The sequence below is a fragment of the Gallus gallus genome, chromosome 4 (assembly GCF_016699485.2).
Source record: "Gallus gallus isolate bGalGal1 chromosome 4, bGalGal1.mat.broiler.GRCg7b, whole genome shotgun sequence".
In the NCBI taxonomy this organism is placed as follows: domain Eukaryota; kingdom Metazoa; phylum Chordata; class Aves; order Galliformes; family Phasianidae; genus Gallus; species Gallus gallus.
This window is the reverse complement of record NC_052535.1, coordinates 30,280,387-30,304,359: the sequence shown is the minus strand read 5'-3', so window position 1 is coordinate 30,304,359 and position 23,973 is coordinate 30,280,387. Positions and strand designations below refer to the sequence as shown.

Here is a 23,973-nt window from a genome sequence, read left to right as displayed (position 1 = left end):
CAGGAACCCTTCTTTGGTGTGACAGTGACTAAGTGCTGGCACAGATTATTCAGAGACACGGTGGAGCCTCCGTATTTGGAGATCTCCAGAAAGCGCTCAGACATGAGCCTGGGCAGCCTGCTCTGAGAATCCCTACTTGAGCAGGGGCTGGGCCTCATTGCCTCCAGAGGGCCTGACCCACCTCAGCCATTCTGCGATTCTGTGTGGGACATTGCGAGGCTCTGTCACTTAATTGGGATTGTGAAGTCATGCCCTTTCACAACTTCATGAGATTGCTTCCTGCCTTGTAAAAATGATGCTGCTTGCTGCATGAGTTCCAGAGAGATACTATGAGGAAAAGATTCAGAGATTAACAAGAAAGAGCAATGAGTAAGACTGGAGAAATTGGCAGTGTCGTTCTTCCTTTTGCTTCCCGTTCATTTTGGTTTGGAAAAAAGCAAAGTACTGTCAAAGCAAACTACTGGGTTAATGGATAGCAACTGACGAATTGTCATATTCAAGGTAGGACATTGAGCAGTAAGCCCTCTGTCCTGGCGGTGACTGATAGGTGATGCTCCAAGAAGATACAATAAATTAATTAATTAAATAAATAAGCATACACACCTCAAACTCCACTCCGTACTTGAAGACTGAAAATATTATGTCGAAATTGATACTTCACATACTCAAATATTTATTAGCTTATTTATTTCCTAAAGTACATGAGTTTATATTGTACCAAAATAAAAAGGCAAATTTTAACATAACTTTTGATATTCCTGTTATCCATAGACATATCTAATCTTATTCTTTCCTGAATTCCTTCAGAATATAATTATTTCTAGTCAAGTGACATCATTTTGTAAGAAGGACATTTTGACAAACTTTAGCAAAATCTTTTCCATTCAACAGCAGGATGGGTTTTCTTTGACAGAGAGAAAGCAGAAGATAATTTAGGCTAGGAAATTTTAAATGCTTTACATCTTTTCTGGTTAAATGTATGAATCCTTAATTTTAAAATATGTTTATATAGGAAACATACTTTGATGGAGCACACTATCTATGAGCAGTTGATTTCTCTACTCAAGGTGGTTCGAGGTCAAGTACGCACAGCGTACCATGCCATATATACATTTAGATAGCTTTGTTTCAGGGAATGAGGCAGTCCTTACCAGGACAGTGACGTACTGAACGCCTCTTAGACCATTGTGTGAGAGCTCCTCTGGGGTCACATTTACTCTCCAAATAGTGAACCTGAAAATGTGAAGCTAGCATGTGTAACACATATGATGGATGTGTTATCAGGTAGTTTGGTATGCCACAGATAATTATGTCTGCACCTATATGTGGAGGTGGAGGGTGTATGTATAGAAGGTGGAAAAGTGAACAATATTCATAACTTGCAGTCTGGCCTGAAAGGCTTTATATGAGGACAACTCCAAAAGTAATGCCTCCTGTTTTATTATGTTGATCCATTATGTCAGAGGCAGATGTTGGTGGTATGGCAGTAGAGGCTGAAACTTCCCACTGGCATGCCATTACATTTTGTTGTCGTGCGTCAGACAGCACGTTTCTGGAGACCAAACAGTGGATGTGAGCACAGTGAGGCAGTGGGTGGTGTGTTTCAGCAGTAGCAACAGCGACAGTGTGTCTGCTCCACTGGTGCAGATTTCTATGAGTAGGGCATGCAGGCTTTTGTTCATCGCTGGTGAAGTTGCACAGGTAATGGTGGTGACTGTTGAAAAACAGCGTTTTGTAGCTGAGAATTTGCTCTATCAAATAGTGTTATTGTACTCCTTTTATCTGTTTCCGTGGAAATAAATAGGAAGCATTACTTTCAGAGCAACCTATGTAAACATAGTCACTGCATTTCATCCTTTATGCAACTGTAACTTCCAAGCATAAACTTTAGAGGTGTTACAGTTTAATTTCATTAAATATTCCAAAAAGTACTAATAAAGGATTTTTTTTCGTTGCAAATACTTTGCAAATAATAAAAATTACTTGTATGAATGATGAGGTAAACCAAATACCATCTAAAGTACTTTGCGGTTTTATTCAATTGGATGTTTGTAAATACTTCTTGCAAAGGGTTTCTTTACCCTGTATTTGCTTAGCATTAATCCTCAGAAAAAAAAAGAAAAAAAAAAAAAAGAATTCTGTGTGGTCAGTGAAGACATCCAATAGAAAACTGACCTGCAAATTACTTCTTTCAGAATGTGATTTCCTCATATAACGTATTTCTTTAAACTTATTTTTCATAAAGTCATAAAAGCCCATTATGCAATCTGTTCATACAGCCATACCACTTTGTCTCCTTTGTTTCTACGTTCTTCCATGTTGTCGTTTCATCTAATTCCATTTTTTTCTGTCCATTTTGTCCTCATGTTTTTTATCATGCTACTAGTTGAATCCATAATATCAACTTTTTATTTGTATGCTTTTTCTACATCTTAGCTCAGCAGACTATCTAATATGTATTGAAATATATAATTTCTCAGTATTTTTCAGCACAGATTCTTTTTTAGTGCTCAGAGTACACTAAAAGATGTGGGCGAGCAACAGCTCTGCTCGGACATTTAACGTGCTGTCTGGTAACAGCTATGGCACCCTCCACACCAATCACTCACAGAACTTTTAGTCTTGTTCAGCAGTCGTTCTTTGATGCTTCTGGAATGCAAAGGATTCATTTCTAGTCCATGCAAGATATATTGCAGAGTATATAGATGTACGGAAGTTGGAGCTTAGCTGTTTTCTGGGACTGCCAAAGTTTCACTGTAAACACAACTTCAAACAGAGCTGCTTTCTTGAGACTTGTGCTTATTCTGAAATTCACAGCTTGTTTTCATTGTGAATATACTTGTGGGAAAAGTATGTTAAAGCAGATAATTTTTGCCATTGCCCAGAAAAAATTGCTGTGTAGCTAGATAAAACTAGACTATTTGGGCAATACAAACTGTTCTCTCTGGATTTCATTTGAATATGTTGGCACTGGATTCAAGCCCAGAAGGTAAACTTGATGGTTGGTGTTATAAAGGCTGGTTCCTGCTTTCACTAAGGTTGTCAACTGAGTAACTGTAGTAGTCTACAAACTACTGAATTTTTTATCAGTTCTAGCTTTTGGATCCCTGTCTTCGCTATAGTGAGAGCACTTCCCAGTTTTGGAACAGCAGCATTCTTCAGTAGACTAGGCTGCCATCTTGTTAACTTGAAGCAGCTTGTATTGTTAAAATCCTGCCTCTGTCATTAGGCATTATGAATCCTTCAGAACATACTTCTCACACCTGAATATCGCTTGTACTTGGCAGTCCATGTTTTTTATTAAGACTCATGCTGAAACAGGAAGCCCTCTTTACACATAGAGTAGCTGCAGACAACAAGTTTCCATTTGGCTAAAGATAGGTTTGAATTGGTATGCACAACACACCCGAATTCCAGGGAGCTCAGGATCTTCTTCAGACTCATTAATGGCCATCATTAATCTTGATAGAGCCTTTAATGGACATAGTAATATTTGCATTTTGTCCAATCCTATTACTCAGATAACTGCCAACAGTCAGGCAGTACTGTGTTATCCGAGAATTAACAGATAAATCTTCCCTATGCACTAATGCCTAAGTAGCTAGAGTTTTAACAGAACAGCTAATGCGACAGGTCTTATGATGTTAATTGGGGCAGAAAATGAAATATTTCTACTTGGTAGAAAAGAACAAATGTCCCAACTTAAGGTGCAGACAAGTTTCTGACTTGTCGGCAACTTAAAAAGGAATGCATATGTCTGTCTACAGTTTTATGTCTAAGATTGCACTATGTAAGTTGTCCAAAGTGTTGGGATTTTTCCAGTATGATATTTAAAAACGGTAAACAACGATTTCAAGGAAAGATTTTACCTTACACAACATTAGTTTATCTGAGCAGTTTACACATACATTGGATTTGTAGCTCTTATTAAAAGCATCTGTGAATCTAAAAAAGTATCCCTCTTCCACAACTACAGATTTGAATTCCTAGCCCAAATATGCATGTGAATATAAGCACATGAAGTGCATTCATGTAGCATCTCTTGATGAGCATTGACAGCTTCCCTGTAAAAATCCATATATAACACTTCTTTATGCATGTATATTTGCATGTTTGTTTGTTGTTTTTTTTTAACTATGAATTCTTTTAAATGCAGAAGGAAAATATTTTCCTTTTAGGCTAAGTAAACTTCAGAAGAACTGGAGGTGCTGGTAGAGTAATTGTGTTTATTCTTCCAGTTTCACATTTTTTGTCTTATAAACATTGTTTTGCATTATTGGGCTCCACGTTTCCCCTTTCTCATCTGATGTTTTACAAATATTTTTCTAATTGCTTGAGACAGTGTGGTCCAATAAAATTACATAGGCTTTTTGCTGAACTTGTTTGTTTGATCCACTGCCAAAAGTTGTAGGCAGCGAGGCAGCACACTTAGTCTCACTTTTTTTTTCACTCCCCCTCCTCTAAGGCAATACTCTCAGACAGACTTATACTCTTAAAAGAACATGTATGGGGTGCCTTATGTTTGTGGAGCGTGTGGTTTATATTTTTATATAAGGTCTTCAAATGCTTCAGCAAGTCACAGCATCCTAGAAAAGATTTAAGACAACTGAATCTCTTTCTGTCCCTACATTGTTACGTGATGGAGTTAATACAGGTAGGTCGTAAATTACATTTTGAAGCAGAAGTAATTGATTTGGCTCTAGGCCCTTTCATGTTGCAGGTGCTCTAAGCCTTAATGTAGTATTTATTCATCTTATAACAGTCTAATTACAGCTAGAAGTGTCCAGAAAGCGCAGTACTATGTTGCTTTATCACTTTGAGAGTCCACAGAGGGTACACAGAAGGAAGATACAAGAGAATATAACAGCTGACATACCTAGCTGTAAAATATTCTATAATTTTACAGTAAAGAGGTAGGTTCAGAGAAATTCTGAAAATTGTAATCCTGTGGTACTAATTGTCTGAAAGATCTAACAAAACAATGAAGAATTATTCTTGAGTCTTGATAAGAGGGTGCCATATAATGAGGGATGAATTCTAACTATTTGGGGACAGGAAATAGACCTTTCATTGTCACAAACATATTCTCTTTATTTGCCAGACAGTTTCTTCACGATATCACAGCTGTTCTATTTTCTTTGCCCTCATATAATGAAATGAGTCTGTGATTTCTTTCCTAACATTACATAGGTTTGGTGAATTCTATTTTGGAATGACTCACATGTTTATTATGCACCTCATTACATATGCATATTTGAGCATTTACTTACCATGTGCCACATTTTGTGTGATGAAACATGATCACATTCAAGATCTCATAAAATAATTTGTTGCTTAATGTCTGGGAGCATTTTTTAAAGTACCTTGAGGAAAATAACAAAGCAAATAGTGCTGGTTTACCACAGTGGAACAGATATGGTATGTGATCAGTTAGCTGCAGCCCACAGATAAACACAGACAGGCAAGCTAGCAAGCATAAACAAAAACCACATTATTGACTCTCTCAGACTTCTGGTCTCATGTTTGTTAAGTGATTTCTAGAGTCTGAAAAGCAAAACAAGTTTCAAGTGAGGGTAGTTGAATTTGACATTATTTGGTATTAAGTATCTATGATTCTTTTAAATCATCATTTCAGCGTCAGTCACTTTTCATCTTCTTTCTGCAGTTGGTTAATAAAGGCATGCATTGTTTAATGGATGGTATTAATGGATGGTATTCAATGCAAACTCATAATAATAAGCTGGCTTGGGCAAATTTCTGGAAATCCTCAGTAACAATACCTAATAGTAATTTCAGAGAATTTGTTGAAGCGTCCAGATGGCAGGGAAGTGTAAAGTATTATTACAGATGTTTCTTGTAATAAAAGTAGATCTGATAGCAGGTCAGAAAAAGGAATTAAGGGCCAAGTACTTCAGTCCTTAACTGAGCTGAACTCCCACAAGGTCTACGTGAGTTTTGTTCAAATAAGGATTACAGAAATCAGATGTAAGTAATTATTTCCAATGTTGGGATGATTTATTTTGCCTTTCCAGCCTTGTCTTTCTAGAGTCTTGAACATGAAGTCAGAGTATGTTGACCTACTATATACAGAAATAAATCTTGCCAGCATAAGGCTTGGTAGAATAAGAAAATCTTGACTCAGTGACAGAATCATAGAATCAGTAAGGTTGGAAAAGACCTCCAAGATCATCTAGTCCAGGCATCCACCTACCACCAATATTTCCCCACTAAGCCATGCCCCTTAGTGCCACATCTAAACATCTCTTGAACACCTCCAGGGACTGTGACCCCACCACCTCCCTGGGCAGCCCATTCCAGCACACAACCACCCTTTCAGAAAATAAGTTTTTCCTAATATCCAACCTGAACTTCCGCTTGCGCAACTTGAGGTGATTCCCTCTCAACCTATCACAGACCCTTCACCAGCTCCATTGCCCATCTCTGAACATGCTTCAGGGCCTCGATGTCTCTTGTAGTGAGGGGCCCAACACCAAACACAGTACTTCAGTTGCAGCCTTACCAGGGCTGAGTACAGGGGGATGGTCACCTCCCTGCTCCTGCTGGCTGCACGATTTCTGAAGCAAGCCAAGGTACCATTACCATAGATATACAAAATCTATCTATCTGTCTGCAAAGCAGTCAGGAGTGTGACTGCAGCAGAAAGAGACATAGCATAGCTAGCTTTAATTCAAACGTTATGAATACCAAATCCCATGGAGCTATACAGCCTGTTTCAAACCTTTTACTGCTTTATTTACAGTGCTGATGGCAAGATTAGGGGTAGCTTAGAAGTGCCTGTACATAGCACTGTCACACCTTGAGCTGTAGTATGGGCACATCTTTTGTTAAAGACAGATAAAGAAAATAAAAAGGTAAGCAAGCTGCTGTTTGGTTTGATAAGGGTATTTTCAGTGAGTGCTTCATCTTGGTGGATTGCAATCTCTAAAGTTGCTTTTTAAGCTATTTCTAAAATAAATAGATAAAACGCACATGTACTTGCATGTTCTTATGAGAAAACACCACAAATAACTGCTGTGCTGTGAAGTCCAATTACAGTAACAGTGTTAAACACATTTAGTTGCAGTTTGGTCTCACAGTATGGACAGAATTGGATTTGTTCAAATGATGTTCCTCAGTACTCTGAAATTCTGACAAAATTCAGGTGTTTAGAATTAGTCTGAGTCTTTCTTAAATATGTCCCTATATGTACTTGTAGAACTTGTAGGTGTGAGATGTTCTTTGTTGTGCAATAACATCCTCCGAGACACTGGTTATTCTTGGTGTGAGCAGTGGTTTGACCTTGAAAAGCTGTTGCACAATATGATAGGTATAATACTATTTTGACAACAGCAAATTTTTGGAAGCCTCCTACTGCTCCCCATCTGTGTCTTTAACACAAAATTGTAGTTGTTTAGCATTGTGATATCTGTTTATACACATGGAGAACAAAAAGAGGACTGAAATAAACAAAAAGTCATATACATTCAGATTTTGATTAGGAGAAAATAATCATTCTGACATCATCACAAAAACAGTACACTGAAAATATTGGTCTGCCAACTCATGAAGGGCAAGCCTCAATTTTCTGTGGTTTGGTTCGTTGTAGCACTAAGTTAAATGTGTTCATGAAACTTCTCAGACCCAGGCTCTGTTCTTACTTTTTCACACAGGATTGCAGGCTCAAATCATGTTCCTTTCGGTCATTCAGGTGTCTAGGGCAGGATTCTCCTTGGATAACTTTAGAAACCAGCAATATCAGACCAATATATGAACTAGTCATCTAAAAACCTTTTAAAATCAGCGGAAAGTAACAGGCACCTTGAGTGTATATCATCTAACCTGTGTAACCTTGGAATTATAGTTTTTCTCCATAGACTAAAAAGGGATTCTTGAAAGCTAGCTCAGATGTAACAGTCTATGTATGTCCCACTCACCCACTGGTCTTGGGACAAGTGCTCTTCAACATCTTCATCAGTGCCATAGACGATACTATCGAGTACACCCTCAGCAAGTTTGCAGATGACACCAAGCTGAGCAGTGTAGTTGACACACTGGAAGGAGAGGAAGCCATCCAGAGGGACCTGGACAGGCTGGAGAAGTGGGCCCACAAAAACCTAATGAGGTTCAATAAGGCCAAGTGCAAGGTGCTGCAGCTGGGTTGGGGCAATCCCAGGTACTTATACAAACTGGGGGGAAGACCTCCTTGAGAGCAGCCTTGCAGAGAAGGACTCGGAGACCCTGGTGGACGAGAAGCTAGACATGGACAAGCCGTGTGAGCTTGCAGCCTGGAAGGCCAACTATGTTCTGGGCTGCATTAAAAAAGGGGTGGCCAGCAGGGAGAGGGAGGTGACTGTCCCCTACGGAGGTAAAATAGTAATGCAATTCTGCTTGTTCAGGGGTGGGTGAAATAAGTGGCTCGTATTCCTAAGCCAGAAGCAGCCAAACCCAAATGGTGGCATGCTAAGTCACCTATCTGGCACAGTGCAGCTGTTTGTCCTCTTTGTCACTGAAGGAACAATTGCAGAAAATATGTGGTCACCACTTGGTGACATACCACAGCAAGGCGCCCCGGGAGGTTTCAGTTCCTCTACCACAGAGGAGTCTTGTACATGAGGGAAACAACCTATTCCAGCGGATGCCTGGTACACAGTTGGGTCCAGCAGAGGAAATCCAAATTAATGGCATGCGGTTGCATCCCGTCCCTCAACTGAGACAATCTGGTTTGAAGAGGGGTGCGGACAGAGTAGCCAGTGGGCTGAATTAGGAGCAGTGTGGCTAGTTATAAGGCAAGAGGCTCATGCTTTGGATTGCACGGTGGGCCACTCAGGACTGGACTACCCATGCCCAAGCAATCTGGGGCAGAGGCATGTGGACTGATATTTGACATGTGGTTTCTTTGCTTCTTTGTGAGCAGATCAGAAGCGACACAGTTTTTTCAGACTGTGGCTTGGTAGGCTCTTCCCTGCCAGAATGGAAGGAAGGGAAAGTGAGCTCACCGGTATACCAGCTTTCTCAGTGTCAAAACCAAAGGCGGAATGGGAAGAGGAGCAGAAATTTGCAGCCACTGGTCCAGAGGAGAAGAGGGCTGACAGAACGTCATTAAGAGGTGCCTTATATTCATGGAGTATACTCCAGTTAGAGCATTGTGCCAGACTAACTTTGTAAATGAGCGCTTTCGAGTGAGCATCTTGGTAAGCAGTATGTTAAAAGGTTTAGAATGTTGTAAATAAGAACCTTCAAGCAGGCATCCCTGCTCACGCTCGCGCGTGAAAGCTCGCGCTATGAAAGCATTCATCACCCAGAGGGACCTTGATTAACTCGAAAGGTGGGCCCTCCCTTGCAAGGTTCAACAGAGCCAAGTGCAAGGTTTTGCACTTGGGTAGGTGTGGAAATACAAGAGAAACTGTTCAGAGCAGCAGCTGTGGAGCAAGATGAACAGCACGAGAACCAAGGCCACCTCTAGGGGGAGAAAGAAGGGCTCGCGGCTCTGATTGGATAAACGCCCGCAGGAACTGTTGAAGAGTGTTTGTAGAATGTTCTGTTGACATGGAAAGGTGGATGGGAAAGTGGTAGGGGCAGATGGGAAAGCTAGAAAAAGAAAACTCGTGAAGGTCTAGAAGTGATGTGAGAACATGTACTAAATGCTTTGTATCGTTCACATCTGAGCCCGTGCATCAGACGCTGCAGGTAGAGGTAATCCCAGATACATATACAAACTGGCAGAAGAATTCCTAGAGAGTAGGCCTGCTGAGAAGGACTGAAGGGTCCTGGTTGGTGAAAAAATTTCCTGAGCCAGCAGTGTGTGCTTGCAGCCCAGAAGGCCCTCGGTATCCTGGGCTGCATCAGAGGAGGGCTGGCCAGCAGGGTGAGGGAGGTGATTGTCCGCCTCTACTCTGCCCTCAAGAGGCCTCAGCTGGAGTACCTGCCAGTGGCAGGGGAATTGGAACTTGATGACCCTTGAGGTCCATTCCAGACTAAGCCATTCTACGATACAACAAAGAAAATGCAGGACAGTTATAGAAACAAAAAGACAGTATTTATTTAATGGAACAAGTCAGGCAGTGTACTCTATTTGAGTGAGAGCCAGGCAGCAAGCATACTCTAGTCCAAACAGAGCCAGGCTGTGCACTCTCATCCAAAGAAAGCCCGGCAGCACGGTGTATTCTGAGGAAAGCCAGGTAGCAAGGTACATTCCAAAGACAGCCAGGTGCTGTGGTACGTTCCAAGCAGTGCCAGCCGGCATAGTGTATGCCACTGTGAGCCAGGCGGTGTGGTAGGTTCCGAAGTGAGCCAGGCAGAGTGGTATGGCCCAAAGGGAGCCAGGTGGAGCAGTATATTCTAAAAAGAGCCAGGTTCCGTGGTATATTGCCAAAGGAGGCAGGCGGTGTGTTATATTCCACAGAAGACCCAGGTGGCGTAGTATGGTCCATACAAGAGGCAGGTGGTGTCGTAGAGTCCATAGCAGTGGCAGGTGCCTTAGGATCCTCTGTAGAAGTGGCAGGTGCCGTAGGATCCTGCGTAGCAGTGGCAGGTGACGCAGGATGCTCCGAAGCAGGCGCAGGCAGCATAGGATGTACCACAGAAGTGTCAGGCAGCATAATATTTTCCATACCAATGGCAGGTGGCATAGCATATTCCATATAAGGGAGAGGTGGTGTAGTATCTTCCAGAGCAGAGGTAGGTGATGTACAATATTCCAAAGAAGAGAGAGGTGGCGTAGAATATTGAACAGCAACCGCAGACGGTATAGCGTATCGAAAAGCAGACGCAGGCGGCGTAGGATATTGCAGAGCAGACGCAGGTGGCGCAGCGTATTCCAAAGAAGCAGCAAGCTGAGGAGGAGTTTCCAAAAGGAGGCAGGCGGCGTAGTGGATTGCAGGAAGAGGCAGGTGGAGTAGTAGATGCAGAAAGAGAGGCAGGCAGCATAGAAGAGTCCAAGAAAGAGGCAGACAGCACAGTATAGTGCGAAAAGGAGGCAGGCAGCGCAGTGGATTCCGAAAAGGAGGCAGAGAGAGTAGTAGATCGCAAGAGCCAGACAGTGTAGGAGTTTCCAGGAAGAGACAGGCAGAGTAGTAGTTTCCAGGAAGAAGCAGGCAGAGTAGTAGATGAGAAGAAGAGGAAGGCAGCATAGCAGCTTCCAAGAAGCGGTAGGTGTCTTGGTAGACTTCCAGAAGAGCCAGGCGGCAGGCAGCAGCCCTGTCACAAATAGCAAGTGTTGCTTGAGCATCTGCCATGTCACTGCTGTGTCTCTATGTTCACCTAATAGGCAGTAGTATTGTAATAGAGCAGTGCCCAGGGCAGCCGCCCATCAGAGAACCAAACCCTGTAGATGCCCCTTCCCAGTGTTTGTTTCCAGCAACACACAGAAATAAAGCGAGAAGCAAAGGCCGTGAAGGGCCTTTTCAGGCCCCAGTGCTGTATCTATTACTTCTGCCATGGTGAAAAATCGTTCTCTGATACAGCTCCTACAAGGGAGGGAGCTGAGGGGTGGTCTACTGGTTACACCTACGTAAAGGGGAATGAAAGAGACTTTGAGTCCACTTGGACTTGAAATGGAGCCAGACTTTGGATAAATGTGTGGGGCTTCCTTCAAAATGGTCATCCCAGAGAAGGGATGGTGGTAAGTTTTGTGCTTGCTCTTCAACCATGCGCTACGCTTGCTTCTGCAATACAGGATGATACCTTCCCATTTAAGCTTTGGTCGCAGGGGTTACTTTCTATTTCAAGAAACCACCTGTTTCTTGAAGAACCCGTGGGCTGAGGCATGAACTATTTACCACAGCAGAAGAGGAAGATGGTGACGAAAACACAACTACTCACCAGTCGCTAGCCCATTCACAGCCATAAATACTGCTGATCGAGGCCCAGAACTGGCACAAAGTCTAACCAGCAGCTCCAAACGCAAAGCAACGCAACAACTCCAATCGCAAAGCAACCACCAACTCCAACCACAAAGCAATGCAACAACTCCAACCGCAAACCAAAGCAAAAGCTCCGGTTGCCAGGCAACTGGATACAGCACTATGACTCTTGCGTGACATCACAGATGGAAAAAGAATATGGCAGAGAGGGTTAAAATGTGACTGCCCATCCAAAATTAGAAATAAAACGTATTGTTTTGAAACACGAGTATAGATGGTATGTTTGTCTAGTTATATCATGTGCCAAGGTTCGGATGTTTGAAAAGAGGATCTGTTTATTGGAAGTAACTGGCATTTCTCCTTGCCCCTCTTTGTGACTCCCCTAAGCCTGTCTCAAACCAAACTCAAACGATCCCAGAAGGTAAGAAGAGCAATTCAAAATAGGACATCAAACCCTTGACCTTCTCAGCATGTGCTCATCCAGAAGGAGTAATAAAGTATGTGTCTCATACAGAGTTTCTTTTTGCAAAGCGTGAGTCACAAAAGCATGGTGGAGTAGGAGCCCAGAGCAGGCAGTAGGAAGGTTAGGAACAGTAGAAAACTTCATCTTCTTCCAGAAGACCTTGACAAACTGTAGTATGTGATGCCTCCTTGTGCAATCACTTGTACACCGATTAGCTTTCTAACCTTTTGTTCAATTCCATCAAAAGCAAAGCTGATCAAAAACCATGTCAGTGCTCTGCTCTTCACTTAGGAATGGCTTCCGATGTTCCATCTCTATGCAATCATATATTGTGAATGTGCAAAAAAGGAAAAAATTGGCTCAGCCTCCATCGATCCATTTCTACCCTAGAATGGCTTGGGTTGTAAATGACCTTAAAGATCACTTAGTTCCAACACCTCTGTTGTGGGCAGGGCTGCCACCAGTAGATCAGGCTCTGCCCAGGGCCCCATGTGAGCTGGCCTTGATCGCCTTCAGAGGTGAAGCAGTCATGACCTCTCTGGGCATCCTGTGCCACTGCCTCACAGTTTAAAGCCGTCCTGCCTTGTCCTCTCACTATCGGACTGTAGCAGAAATGCTAAGTCATGGCCTGAAGCAGTGATTGAGCAGCTGGTGAGAAGGCAGGGCTAACCCAGGGGAGCTTAGGTGCATGCAATGTACCTGAGTGACCGGAAGGGGTGGAGCCAGGATCCTCTTGTTGTCTTTTTTGCCCTTCAATACTGTTGAGTTCAATTGTATTATTGTAATGTAGCAGTATTGTTGTTTTGTTATTCAACAGTCAAGTAAGATAAAATTTACTTCTGGAACCATTTTTTTCATTATACTCTAAAATTTAATTTGTTTTTGTGTTTTTAGTCTTTTTCGTTCCATCTTCTCTGTGCTATGCTATTTATGTTATTTAGTGCAGGAAAATTGATCGCACCTCTGTGTTTGTTGTTTAGGCAAATGTGTATCTATAGACATAGTTTGGTGTACATCAGATATTTACTGTTATTAATATTTATGTGCTGTATTAATGAAGTAGATGGAGATTTTATCCTGGCAAACAACAAGGCATTTTGTTTCTAATGAAAACTGAAAATCCTATATTTTCAGAGGTAATATGCATAAAAGCAAGTTTTACAGCTGATTGAAAATCAACCAGTAATCAACCATGGTGTGGGTTGCAGGATTCTTAATAATCAAAACTTTGAAATACTTTGACGTTAATCTCAGTATCCCATAGTGTTCTGATATAATAAATGACTAAATTCATTGACATATTCTTTGTTGTTTTGGGAGCGTTGAAAGAAGCTGTCGTTAGTTCAGAAATGCCAAGATCTCAGTGCCTTTGTTCATTATAATTAAGTACATTATTTCAGTTGTAGCAGAAGTAGGATATAGAACAAGATGTCTTGAAAAGGGTGTTTTGCCACGAGCTCCCTTAATAATGATAGTTGTATTTGGATACAAGTTTTATCTGAAAGATGCTCATCTATTACTTTGCTAAGTATCAGTATGATATGGTAAAATTGCTGGATAAACATGGCAATCATATAATATATTTTTATCGTGCAGCCTTCCGTATAAAAGAGAATCTTGATTCATACCAACAAAATGCTCTTTTTCTGAGTTCTGCACAAGTGGTCACTCAAGTTCAACAGCTAGGGACAAGAGCAAACTATTATTGTAACTGGAGAAAAAAAAATGGAAAAAACGGCCTGGAAGGATATGGAGATAATCAAGCCCTTACTTTTACATTAAAACAAACAAACAAAACAAAACAAAAACACTAGATAGAGGATTTAATGAGTTTTGGTAGGTATTACTATAAGAAGGTGATCAGTAAGGAGTGAGTAAGCCTTGTTGTTAGCATCACTGTTAGGACTTTGGAGTTTCCAATGTATCAGGCAAGGCAGAGGCATGGTATTTTGCCATTTACGTGATGGATATGAGGACAGCCCACCAGTTTTTACTCCAGTAAATTTTCAGCCTTTTAAGAAACCAGTCCAGTTCCTACGCCTTTTACTTGGAAATGGAGTGTCATTTAATACCAATCAGTATTCATCAAAGGCATGGATGACGTGGCAAAGGAAAGGACCACCTTTCAGTAAGTTGTAACTGTTTTTTAAAATTGGTGCAATGAAATCAAGATTGGGTTGCAAACAAAGCTGTTTTACTCAACAGAAATAAAACTCTGATCATTATGTACACGTAAGTCTGTATTTGTACTTCAGCTAGAAATCAGAGTAAACCTTTTGAGTCTTCTTCAGCTGGCTGTAGGTGACTTAAAAGACTGTGTATAGCTCGAGGTAAATAACAAAAATATAGTATTTTATTATATTGTTGTGTCTTTGTGTACCTCCATGGTTTACATTGCTCAGAGGTTCATTAAGTTTCCAGTTGTTCTTGATACTGGAAAACTAGGGCTTCTTTTCTCCCATCTAAATCTCTTGACTTCTGAATGAAATGTGATTGATAGATGTAGTTTGCTACTTCTACCTGAAGTCATTTCAGAAGCTCAATGGCTGCCAGTCTTTATTCAGTACAACTGCTACTGAATTAATCAAACAACTCTAATACATACAATACTGAAAATAATGATAGTGATCCAATGAGACACACTGGACCTAACAGTATTTTCCATTTTTAATGAATATTGATATAATCAGCTTCTTTAATACAATTAAAAAATATAGTTTCTCATGAGACAAAACTCCAGATAGAAACAAAAAATGATTGAGGTGCACTAAAACATACATTTATATCAGATAAATAACAAAGAAGAGAGACTGTACTCTACATATGGAAGGAGGTTGATCACATGATGCTCTACTTATGGAATGGGCAACAGACCTGTCAGTGGTTTGTAAGTTAGAAAGGAGACCAATAAAGGGTGTGCTCCCAAGTGTCCAGTTGTTGTGCTCTACTGATGCTTCTCAAAAATACACGAGACCTGATGTGGACATGCCTGTCAATAGCATCCTTTTCTGACTCTCACAGTTTGCAGCATCAGCTGTCATTTTGCCCTTCTGAAAGCATTCAAATATTTCAGAAGGCATTGTTTGCAAAATTTTCATGCTTTTCATTGATCTTTTGGGTTTCAAATGAAATGGGAATAATAGATTTTTTTTTTTTTTAAGAAAACATTTTCTCTTTGTTTCTTGAGAAATAGGATGATGAAACAGTAGATATTGTCCTGTAAATATAATCAGTCTGGAGATTTAAAAAGAGAAATAAATATTACTTTCATTCATCTTATGTTAAACTGCATGAAACTACAGGTTTTTTCCCTACTAGCTTAGTCTAGTTTGCCTGAAAAATTATACAGGTTGTCAGAGAGAGCTAATTTCATGGAACTGCTCCTGCTGATGAATTATAGAAACTATAATGTATTTTTCATAAGCAAGATCTGGTAGTTTCCTGGTTCTTCTTTTCATATTACTTTCACTGAGAAGTAAAGAAATTGAAAACTTTTCATTTATTAAAATGCTCAAATAAAATATTTTGCAATCTATCGCAGATTTGGAATGGCTATACATCTGTCATTTTTTCTTTCTAAATATACTTCTCCTGATTTTTCTACTCTTAAGAATGAGAGAGTACTTTGCTCCATGGAGAATGGGAATCCCATTGCAAGATTCATTTTTTATGGATTAATTTTACCTTGGGAAATTATATTGAAACCCTCTTTCAGGAAGGAATCTTTAAACTGTCCTTTTGTCCCTGCTCAGGCTTTGAGGGAAGTCTCAGAAAAGTTGTATATGTTAAGAGAGAATAAGACTGCAAAGCTATTTTTAATTGCTATTTGTTGGAGATGGGATTTGAACATAATTCCAGATACATACAGGTGCTAACTTTGAAGAATCTTACGTCCAAACCTAGAATTCATGACTAAGGCGGGGCTGTAATGTGAACAAACAGTATTTGTCGTATCTAGGAGTGCAATTTGCAAGCAGAGTGTATGGGAACTGTTGAATCACAGCCTGAACCTCTGATTGACCACCTGAGGCAAGCAGTGAGTCAGCTGAAGGAGCACACGTGAGGGCAATTCACCTGTGTGACCAGAAGGGGTGGAGCCAGGCTGCCCCTCTCCTAGACCCCGTTTAGGGGCTGAGTGCCTCTGAGGAAGAATCTCTTCCTGGTAATTGCTTCTCATGGAGTTTTTGTGAACCTGCAACACTGGTGAGCGCCTTTCATTTATATCTGATTATCTTTTCCAATGTGGTAATCTTACCAGCCTAACTTCTCTGTATACTATATAACATCTGTTTACTTATTTACCGTACACAGCAAAGTGATGGATTTTCTTCTAGAGTGCTGTAGCTGACATTTTGTACTAAATATCATTACATGTATATAAACACAAGTACATACACCCATTTTCCCTTGAGCATAAAGAATTTATTAGGATCCCTTTTTCACACTTTTACCAGATCTTTTAACTAGGCAAGAGAACTTAGAGAAATTGTGCCATGGCATAAACAATTTTGTATTCTTTGAGATGGATAATACGTTAGCATTATAGTACAGAGAGTACAGAACCAGGAATTCAGAACACAAATCATCAGGCCTGCAGGAGAGATTTGTTTTATCTGAACTTGGAAGAAATGGACCTACGAAAACAAACCAATGTACTTTCAATCCAAATGATCAGCTGGAAGGATTCTTTAGCTAAAGACCAGAAACAGATGTTGATGCCTTTTCTCAACAATTGCAAACCAGCCAGTTCAGTTCCCAGTTTTCTCCTTTTATGCCAAATCCTTGTGTTCTCATCCAGATCAGGCAAAAGAAAGGCTTGAAGTAATTTGACACCCATTTTGCTTTATTTCTTGTCCTTCCTGAAGATAATGAATGAGTTATCGGTCATCTTTATTATATGACACACTTTTACTGTATTTCCAATAAATAATCTCATCAGGATATATTTTCTTTCTCAGAAGAATGAGTCTTTCTCTATAGATGTTTTAAAAATCCATGCCAGGGAAGGTAACGTACAGTTATGGAACAAATGTGACTTGATTAATCAGCTTAGTCTGTGTGGCATGTATGATATTATGTGGTTTTACAATGGAAGGATAAATTCTAGACTGCAGACCTCGCTGTCTGTGTTACTGTGTTAATGCAGTGGCTTTTCACATTTTAAAAAATTGTTTAAAACATACTTGACAGAAAAGTGAAAATGAGTTTAACATCCTGGAATGACTCTGTTTTCTCCATTACACCGTGTATGTAGCACAGTGAATACAAGCAACAGACATGGCTAAAGAAAAAAATCAGAGGCTAGAGCAGCTTCCCCCTTTGTGAAAAAGTATGAAGACCCACTCCTTGGTATTTAAAAGTGATCAACAGAGAGCAAGAAAAGGATACTTGCTTGAGGCCGTTTCAACTGCATGAAGAGTTGAAGTTTTACTAGAATCCCATAGATAGCATAGCAGCTAACAGTAGCAGTTCCTACTGATTACATGTATGTTACAGTGTTTAGATAACCTCAGTACCCGTAAATAGATTCCGGGGTGAGATTCTCAGCTCTGATATGTTCTATTTGCTTTAGCTGAACAGTTTGTATGGACTGAAAATGTAGCCCCCAAATATTTCTATTGATTCATATAAACTTCTTGTCTTTTTACTTCTACAGAGAATAGAAGTGCACTAATGTAAAAATATTTAAGGTAAAATAGATGGGAATGTTGGCAGACAAAGATATGCTGATTTTTATTACTGGATGAAAATCTATTAAGTTCTAGAATTTCTGTTGTAAAATGTATGTAGTATGAAATATATATAAAAGAAGAATATGTTTTCACATGTGGATTACTAAATGCTCTAAACAGACAGAAAAGTGTTACTGCAAACTCTTTCTCCAAGACACAAAGAAATAAGATCATTTTCTAAGATCACGTAAGTCTGTTAGGATAGCTAGCAGTAGATTTGCCCCAGACCCAGTTCAGTATTCACTGGACCTCTTTAAGAGCAATTTATTGTAGTGAACAGCTTTTAATACGTTAACAGGGTATTTTGCTGATCTTCATTGTATCAAAGATGTGCAAAAGTTAATGTAGTCTAGACAGAAATATTTTAACCTACTCAACTTGTCTGTGGGTGGGCCACTGGGGCTCCACAATTATTTTCAGGTTTGGGGCACATTTCTATACCAGACATATCTGTTTTTCTCTCTTTGTTTTGGTCAAAGAGGAGCACATTATCTGTGGCAACTTGTAACGACTTTAAAATAGCCTTGAAGTGGCAAATTATGAGGAATTCCACAATCTGCAAGGTATTCAGGATCAAAAAATTTTAGCCAAATGATTTTTTTGAAAGGCTTCAAACAACTCTTCTCAATATCAGCACCCTTCAGTTTTCTGTGTTGTCTTTTTACTAGAAACATGGTTATTTTTCTAAAATACTTGGAAGTAAAATTACAGTCTTTCAGAACCTTTCTTTTTTTGCCTTATATATTTTAACTTCCTGTGTGGGCAGCGTTTTAAGTTCAATGGCTTTATTGTCACTCTTTAATTGATGCAGATTTTGTCTGAAAACAATGCCCCGTCTATGTTTCATTCTATTTTGGGTAGTTTTAGGATGCAATACTCACATTAACTCATTGGGACAAATGTATATGAACATGTAAGTACAATGTTATAAAAACCAAGGTAAGATGGCAACCGTGAAAATTAGAAATGTCAGTTTCATATATAGATGAACAAGTCTCCTTGGGCTTTAGTTTTTGAAGGAATGCTCTGGAGAAAGCAAAGCAAGCCAAACATCTGTCTGTACAGTTGGATTCCTCTGGAGTAAGTGGTAAATGATAGACAAACAGCTTGTAACTCCATCCCTGGAGCCCAAGGGTTTTACAGGGAGAGCTGTGGCAGAGCTGATTTGTCTGACAGGCTGAAATGCAGAGGCTAGGCAGTGACATGGATGGCATGAGTGAAAAAAAAATCAACACTGAAAGAGGAAAACAGTGAAAAGCACTATTACTTCTCAGAACTCATCTGCAAATGGGTCTTCATCCTAGGAACGACCTCAGAGGAATTTTGCCAGATGAGAAAGGGTATGCAGTGACTCATTATATTTTTTTCCTTTATAAAAAGGAAATATGCTGTATCCTCCTCTGGATACTGCTGAATTTTTTTTGTCCTTTGCTGTACTTTCTCCCCACATAATTGGATCTCAGGAAAAGCAGGAGGACAACGACTGGAATGTAATCTTTATGGGAAAGCCTGTCATATGAAATGTCCTCGTTGAGGAGCTAATTTAGAAAGGGTTATTGCTGTGAAGGAGTGCAGGAGTGCAGCAGCTCAGCACCAGAGAAAACACCACTTTTTCTCTGCCTTCACCACCAAGCAAATCACCTCTGGCTTGCCAAGAGTTTTGTGTCTGAAAACAGTATGAGATATATCTGCTATAAGCTTTATGTAAAATTAAAACTGATAGAGCACATTCCCAAAGAAAGCTACCCTTCAGTTTTTAGGAGCACTATTGTTTACAGAAGATCTAACCTGAGTTAGCAGTCAGTTAGCTGGTAAATTTGTCAACAGCTTTTATTTCCTGTGCTAATAGAAATTTTATTTCTTTTAACGGAGAAGTGAAGGCACATATTGTAGGAGCCAACTATAACATTTCTGTAGAGCTGTGTTGCTCTGCTACTATGCTTTTAGTTGGCTCAAATTCCACAAACATGGATCTCGCACAGTGTATGGTTTTGACATAGCTTACAATTTCATACCTTAGAACTGTGTCTCTTGACTAGACTAATTGTTGATGATTGCTTTCAATTTCTGATGTTGGTAACATAGTTAACTCCCTGATCGGTTCCGACCTGCCACTAGCCATCTTCAGAATTGGAATGTCTTACTTGGGAGGGTGCTTATTTTTTTTATTGAAGTGTGTCCTATAGACCAGTGCATCACATCAGCTATCTAAAGAGTTGAACAATATGAGCAAAATCTCATCAAAATCCAGAAACTGAGGAAAATAAGCTTATGAACACATTAGAGAAAATGTGGTATATATATTCAAACAAGGTCATCCTTCCTAGCATTATTTCTGTTTTGGAAGTCCCTAAGACTTCATAATGCCAGCATAGAAATGGGTGGCTTTGAAGTAAAGGAGCCATTTGTCAACTATAAATAAACCCTCATTTTCAGAAATTTATACAATGCAACAGTAAATAGAACTGGACAAAAATTTGAATTTTTCAATTTTATGAGTAAATAATTATTAAAAAAAAAAAAAGAGGAGAATCAAGGGATCGAGGAGCATCTTTGTTAAGTACATTTCCAATATTTTCTTTTGCAGTTATTGATCCTGATTGGTTCTTAAAATTTTGGGGCTCAGCTTGTTTTAATTAGGATTAAAATGGAATTATATTTTGTATAAGAATTCTTGCTTCCTTTCTGATGAATTAATACCACACACTTTCAAAATATGTTAATAGTACAGTCTGCAAAGATACTAGTTTTATGTTTTCTCACAGACAGTGTAGTACTGAGCCAGAAAATGAAGTATTACATGTCAGACATCTTGATGGGATATAATTCTGTTACTGAACTGAGTTTAAATTCAGTTCAGCTGATCCATTACGCACAGTGTCATAAAATAATCTAATCTTCTGCTGTATTTGTGTGACATTAAACAAACAAAAAAAAAGTTTAGTTTGAATCTGTGTGCACTGCTTCCCCATAAATTCATTTTTTGTAGAATAGTAAGCCTTTTTTTCACTCTTTTCTAGGCTAAACTTCCATCTCTGTATAAAATGTGAGATGCAAGACAAGGGATTTCAGTTTTTACAGCAGTATTACTTGTTGAGGAAATCTCAAGTTTCCCTACTGAAAAACAACAAAAGGTCCTTGAATCTAGATGTCTACTCTATGTCAGCTGTTTTTGCAAAGGCCTTCTCAAATGACGAGCTGGTATTTTCTTTCTGATAGGAAGGAATGAGGAGGAGGGAGAGAACTTAAACACTGATGATAATTCCTATCAAGTAATTTTAGTGCTGTCTATCAGAGAAATGACCAAGCTGTTGCTGTCTGCAGCTATCAAAGATTTCAAGAATGTATTCCTTGCCAAATCCTATCAACTGACAAGCAGCAAGTTGGTAGCCACAGGCAGCTGGTTTTGGGACTTCCGTGGCTGTAGGAGTAAGCTAGGACTGCTAGGTTATCCTGGGGTTGTGCTGTGCACCTAATAGAAGTCCAGCCCGCAGTCAGCTAGACAGGTGCTAGGAGAGTCCATGTCATCTGGCTCTGAACCTTTCTGTGAGTTTCTTCTTCAGTGTTTGAGGCATGTGTCTTTTAGCACTTGAATTGTGAAAACTTGGGTTGTAAAGTGAGGACATTCCCTATAAATTTTAAAGGAAACTTCCCTGCAATATCAGGAATACTCTCTCAACCTCTACTCCCAGACTACTGTTTGTGGCTCTCATTTCTGTACTTTAGCAACACGTGTTTTGATCTGGCTGTTAATATCCTGCTTGTGGTTTCCTTCCTTTCTACTCCCTTTTATCCCCCTTTCCAATTTTATTTTCCCTCTTCCATATTTTAGTGGGGAAAAAAAAAATACGTGAAGGTAAAAGATAGGTAGTTACATGTTCCTTTATTTAGCTCTGTGAGGAAGGACACTTTTATTTTACTCTCTTGGATATTTTTCTCTCTCTTTTTGCTGGATTTCTTTCTTTACCATGCATCTCCACATCTCCTTTTCCCACACCTCATCGTGGGTATATTGAATGGTGCATGGGGATTTTCACATTGTTGGTTGGGTTTTCTTTCCTGTGTAATCTCTAGTCTTTTCTCTACAAAACAATTCATCTGAGCAGCAATTATCTTTTCTATCCCTGCCTTCTATGAGTAAATTAGTTTCAATTCTATTGTAAGCTATGAGAGAGAATTCTAGAAAACTGCTTTCACCCACTCAAAGTTAGGTTGAGTGTAGGATGTGGAAAATAGCAGACAGAAAAAATGTAGAGCAAAGAAAATTGAGGAACCTGTCCATAGTGACACAGCAAAGTGCTGACTGAGAGAGGAACAGAAACCAGCAGTCCTTGTTCTCAAGTTTCAGTTCAAAACAGTAAACCATGCAATTTTTTTCTGCAGTGTTATCTTGAAATTTCAAAGTCAGAATGACATTCTGTTGTAAAACTGATAATGGAAAACCACCATCAGTAAAGGACTATTTATAAATGAGAGGGTGGGAGGGCATATTCTGTGCTGTATGCCATAAACAATGAGCGCCAAGGGACTGGAGGAGATATGTTGATGTTTGTGTACTGTGGAAAGTTTTATTTAAACACAAACATTGTTAATAAACATAGATTTAGATAATTTTTCTTTGATCAATGAGCTCCAGTAGATGTTAAACTTCCTGCATATCCCATGCTTGTGCATCTGAAAAGAGAGAAAGATTTAGGAGCACATTCTTAAATGTTACGATCCCATTTTGTTTATGCTAGTATCATGAACAGAAGGTTTTTTCTAATACAGTGTAGGACTGCTTTTTCAAAGAAAAGAGGCTTTCACCAATTAAAAGTATTTCTAAAAACCTTCTTTTACTTTACATTCACAGTATAGATAAATACACAGATACAGAATGAAGGTTTGATTTTATAACTTGATTCAAAGCGTTCTGACAGCAAGGAATAGGCAAACAAATTTCAAAGAATTGATTGTGTTCTGCATCAGGTCCAAAGAAAAAAATCCATCCAGAAGCTGTATTCAGTGTTTGCTAGAATCAAAGTGAATAACTAACTTTTTTCTCCCTGCACTTTGTTGTTCTAATGTATCCAGAGACAAAAGAATGGATATACTTTATTTTAATTAGTCCCTGAACTTTCTTCTGTATATACCTTTGATGATCCCAGATCTGTGGATATTATATCCCAGGGATGTTGTTACTGTTTATTCTCTAACTCTCACACACAGACTTTTATTCTTTTACTTAGTATGCTGCAAATTGTCTGTTCATCTGTGTCCTGCACTGCCTGGATTACTTCATACTGTTTACACAGCAAAACAAACTATATAACATCCCAGGGGCTCAATGCTGCTGCCACAGAATACCGGTGAGTCTAATTGACAGCAGGATGTGCCTGTGCTTTATGATAGGAGAGTCAAGCCCCCATCACAGCCAGGCAAGCTGGAGCAGTAAAACTCAGGCTTCATATTCTCACTCCTCGGTCTTTGAGATTCCCTAGTTGGCAATATCTCAGATTACCTTTAGCATGATTTGTAGTATATAATAATGAAAATTAGTGTCAACATTTATAGTAGTTCATTTAAGTCACTAATCCCATTGAAGTTAATTTCACCCAGTTTAAGATTTAAGACAATTACTTGTTAACTTCTAAGGCTTTAATGTGTGGGATGTCACCTTACTTTAGAATGCACTGTTCTGTGAGGGATACAAAGGTGCCTTGACTGAAATCAAGGCCAGCATTTAAAGCAGATTACAGCTGGATCATTTTCTATTGTTTTGCCATTCTGCCTTTCTCTGTGGAAGGTGGGAGGAGTCTTTTTTGTCACTGTTATTAATGAGGGAGACAAAAGATATTTTGTATAATTTATCTCTTTCCTTGAAGTTTCATTTGGAGAGCAATTATTCTTTCCTTGGGAGTAGAGATTCTCAGAAGCA

The 23,973-nt window shown here is 39.5% G+C and overlaps 2 protein-coding genes across 4 annotated transcripts in view; one reads left to right on the top strand and one right to left on the bottom strand.

Moving 5' to 3' along the window:
- ANAPC10 (anaphase promoting complex subunit 10) overlaps positions 1-23,973 on the top strand; it is a 331,896-nt gene that overhangs the window by 280,082 nt on the left and 27,841 nt on the right. The gene's annotated exons all lie outside the window — the stretch shown is intronic.
- LOC121110579 lies at positions 10,018-12,015 on the bottom strand. Its single transcript, XM_040700296.2, has 2 exons — positions 11,821-12,015; positions 10,018-11,196 (listed from the first exon to the last, which is right to left on the bottom strand). The coding sequence occupies exons 1-2, from the start codon at positions 11,843-11,845 to the stop codon at positions 10,055-10,057; spliced, it is 1,167 nt and encodes a 388-aa protein (XP_040556230.1). The 5' UTR covers positions 11,846-12,015; the 3' UTR covers positions 10,018-10,054.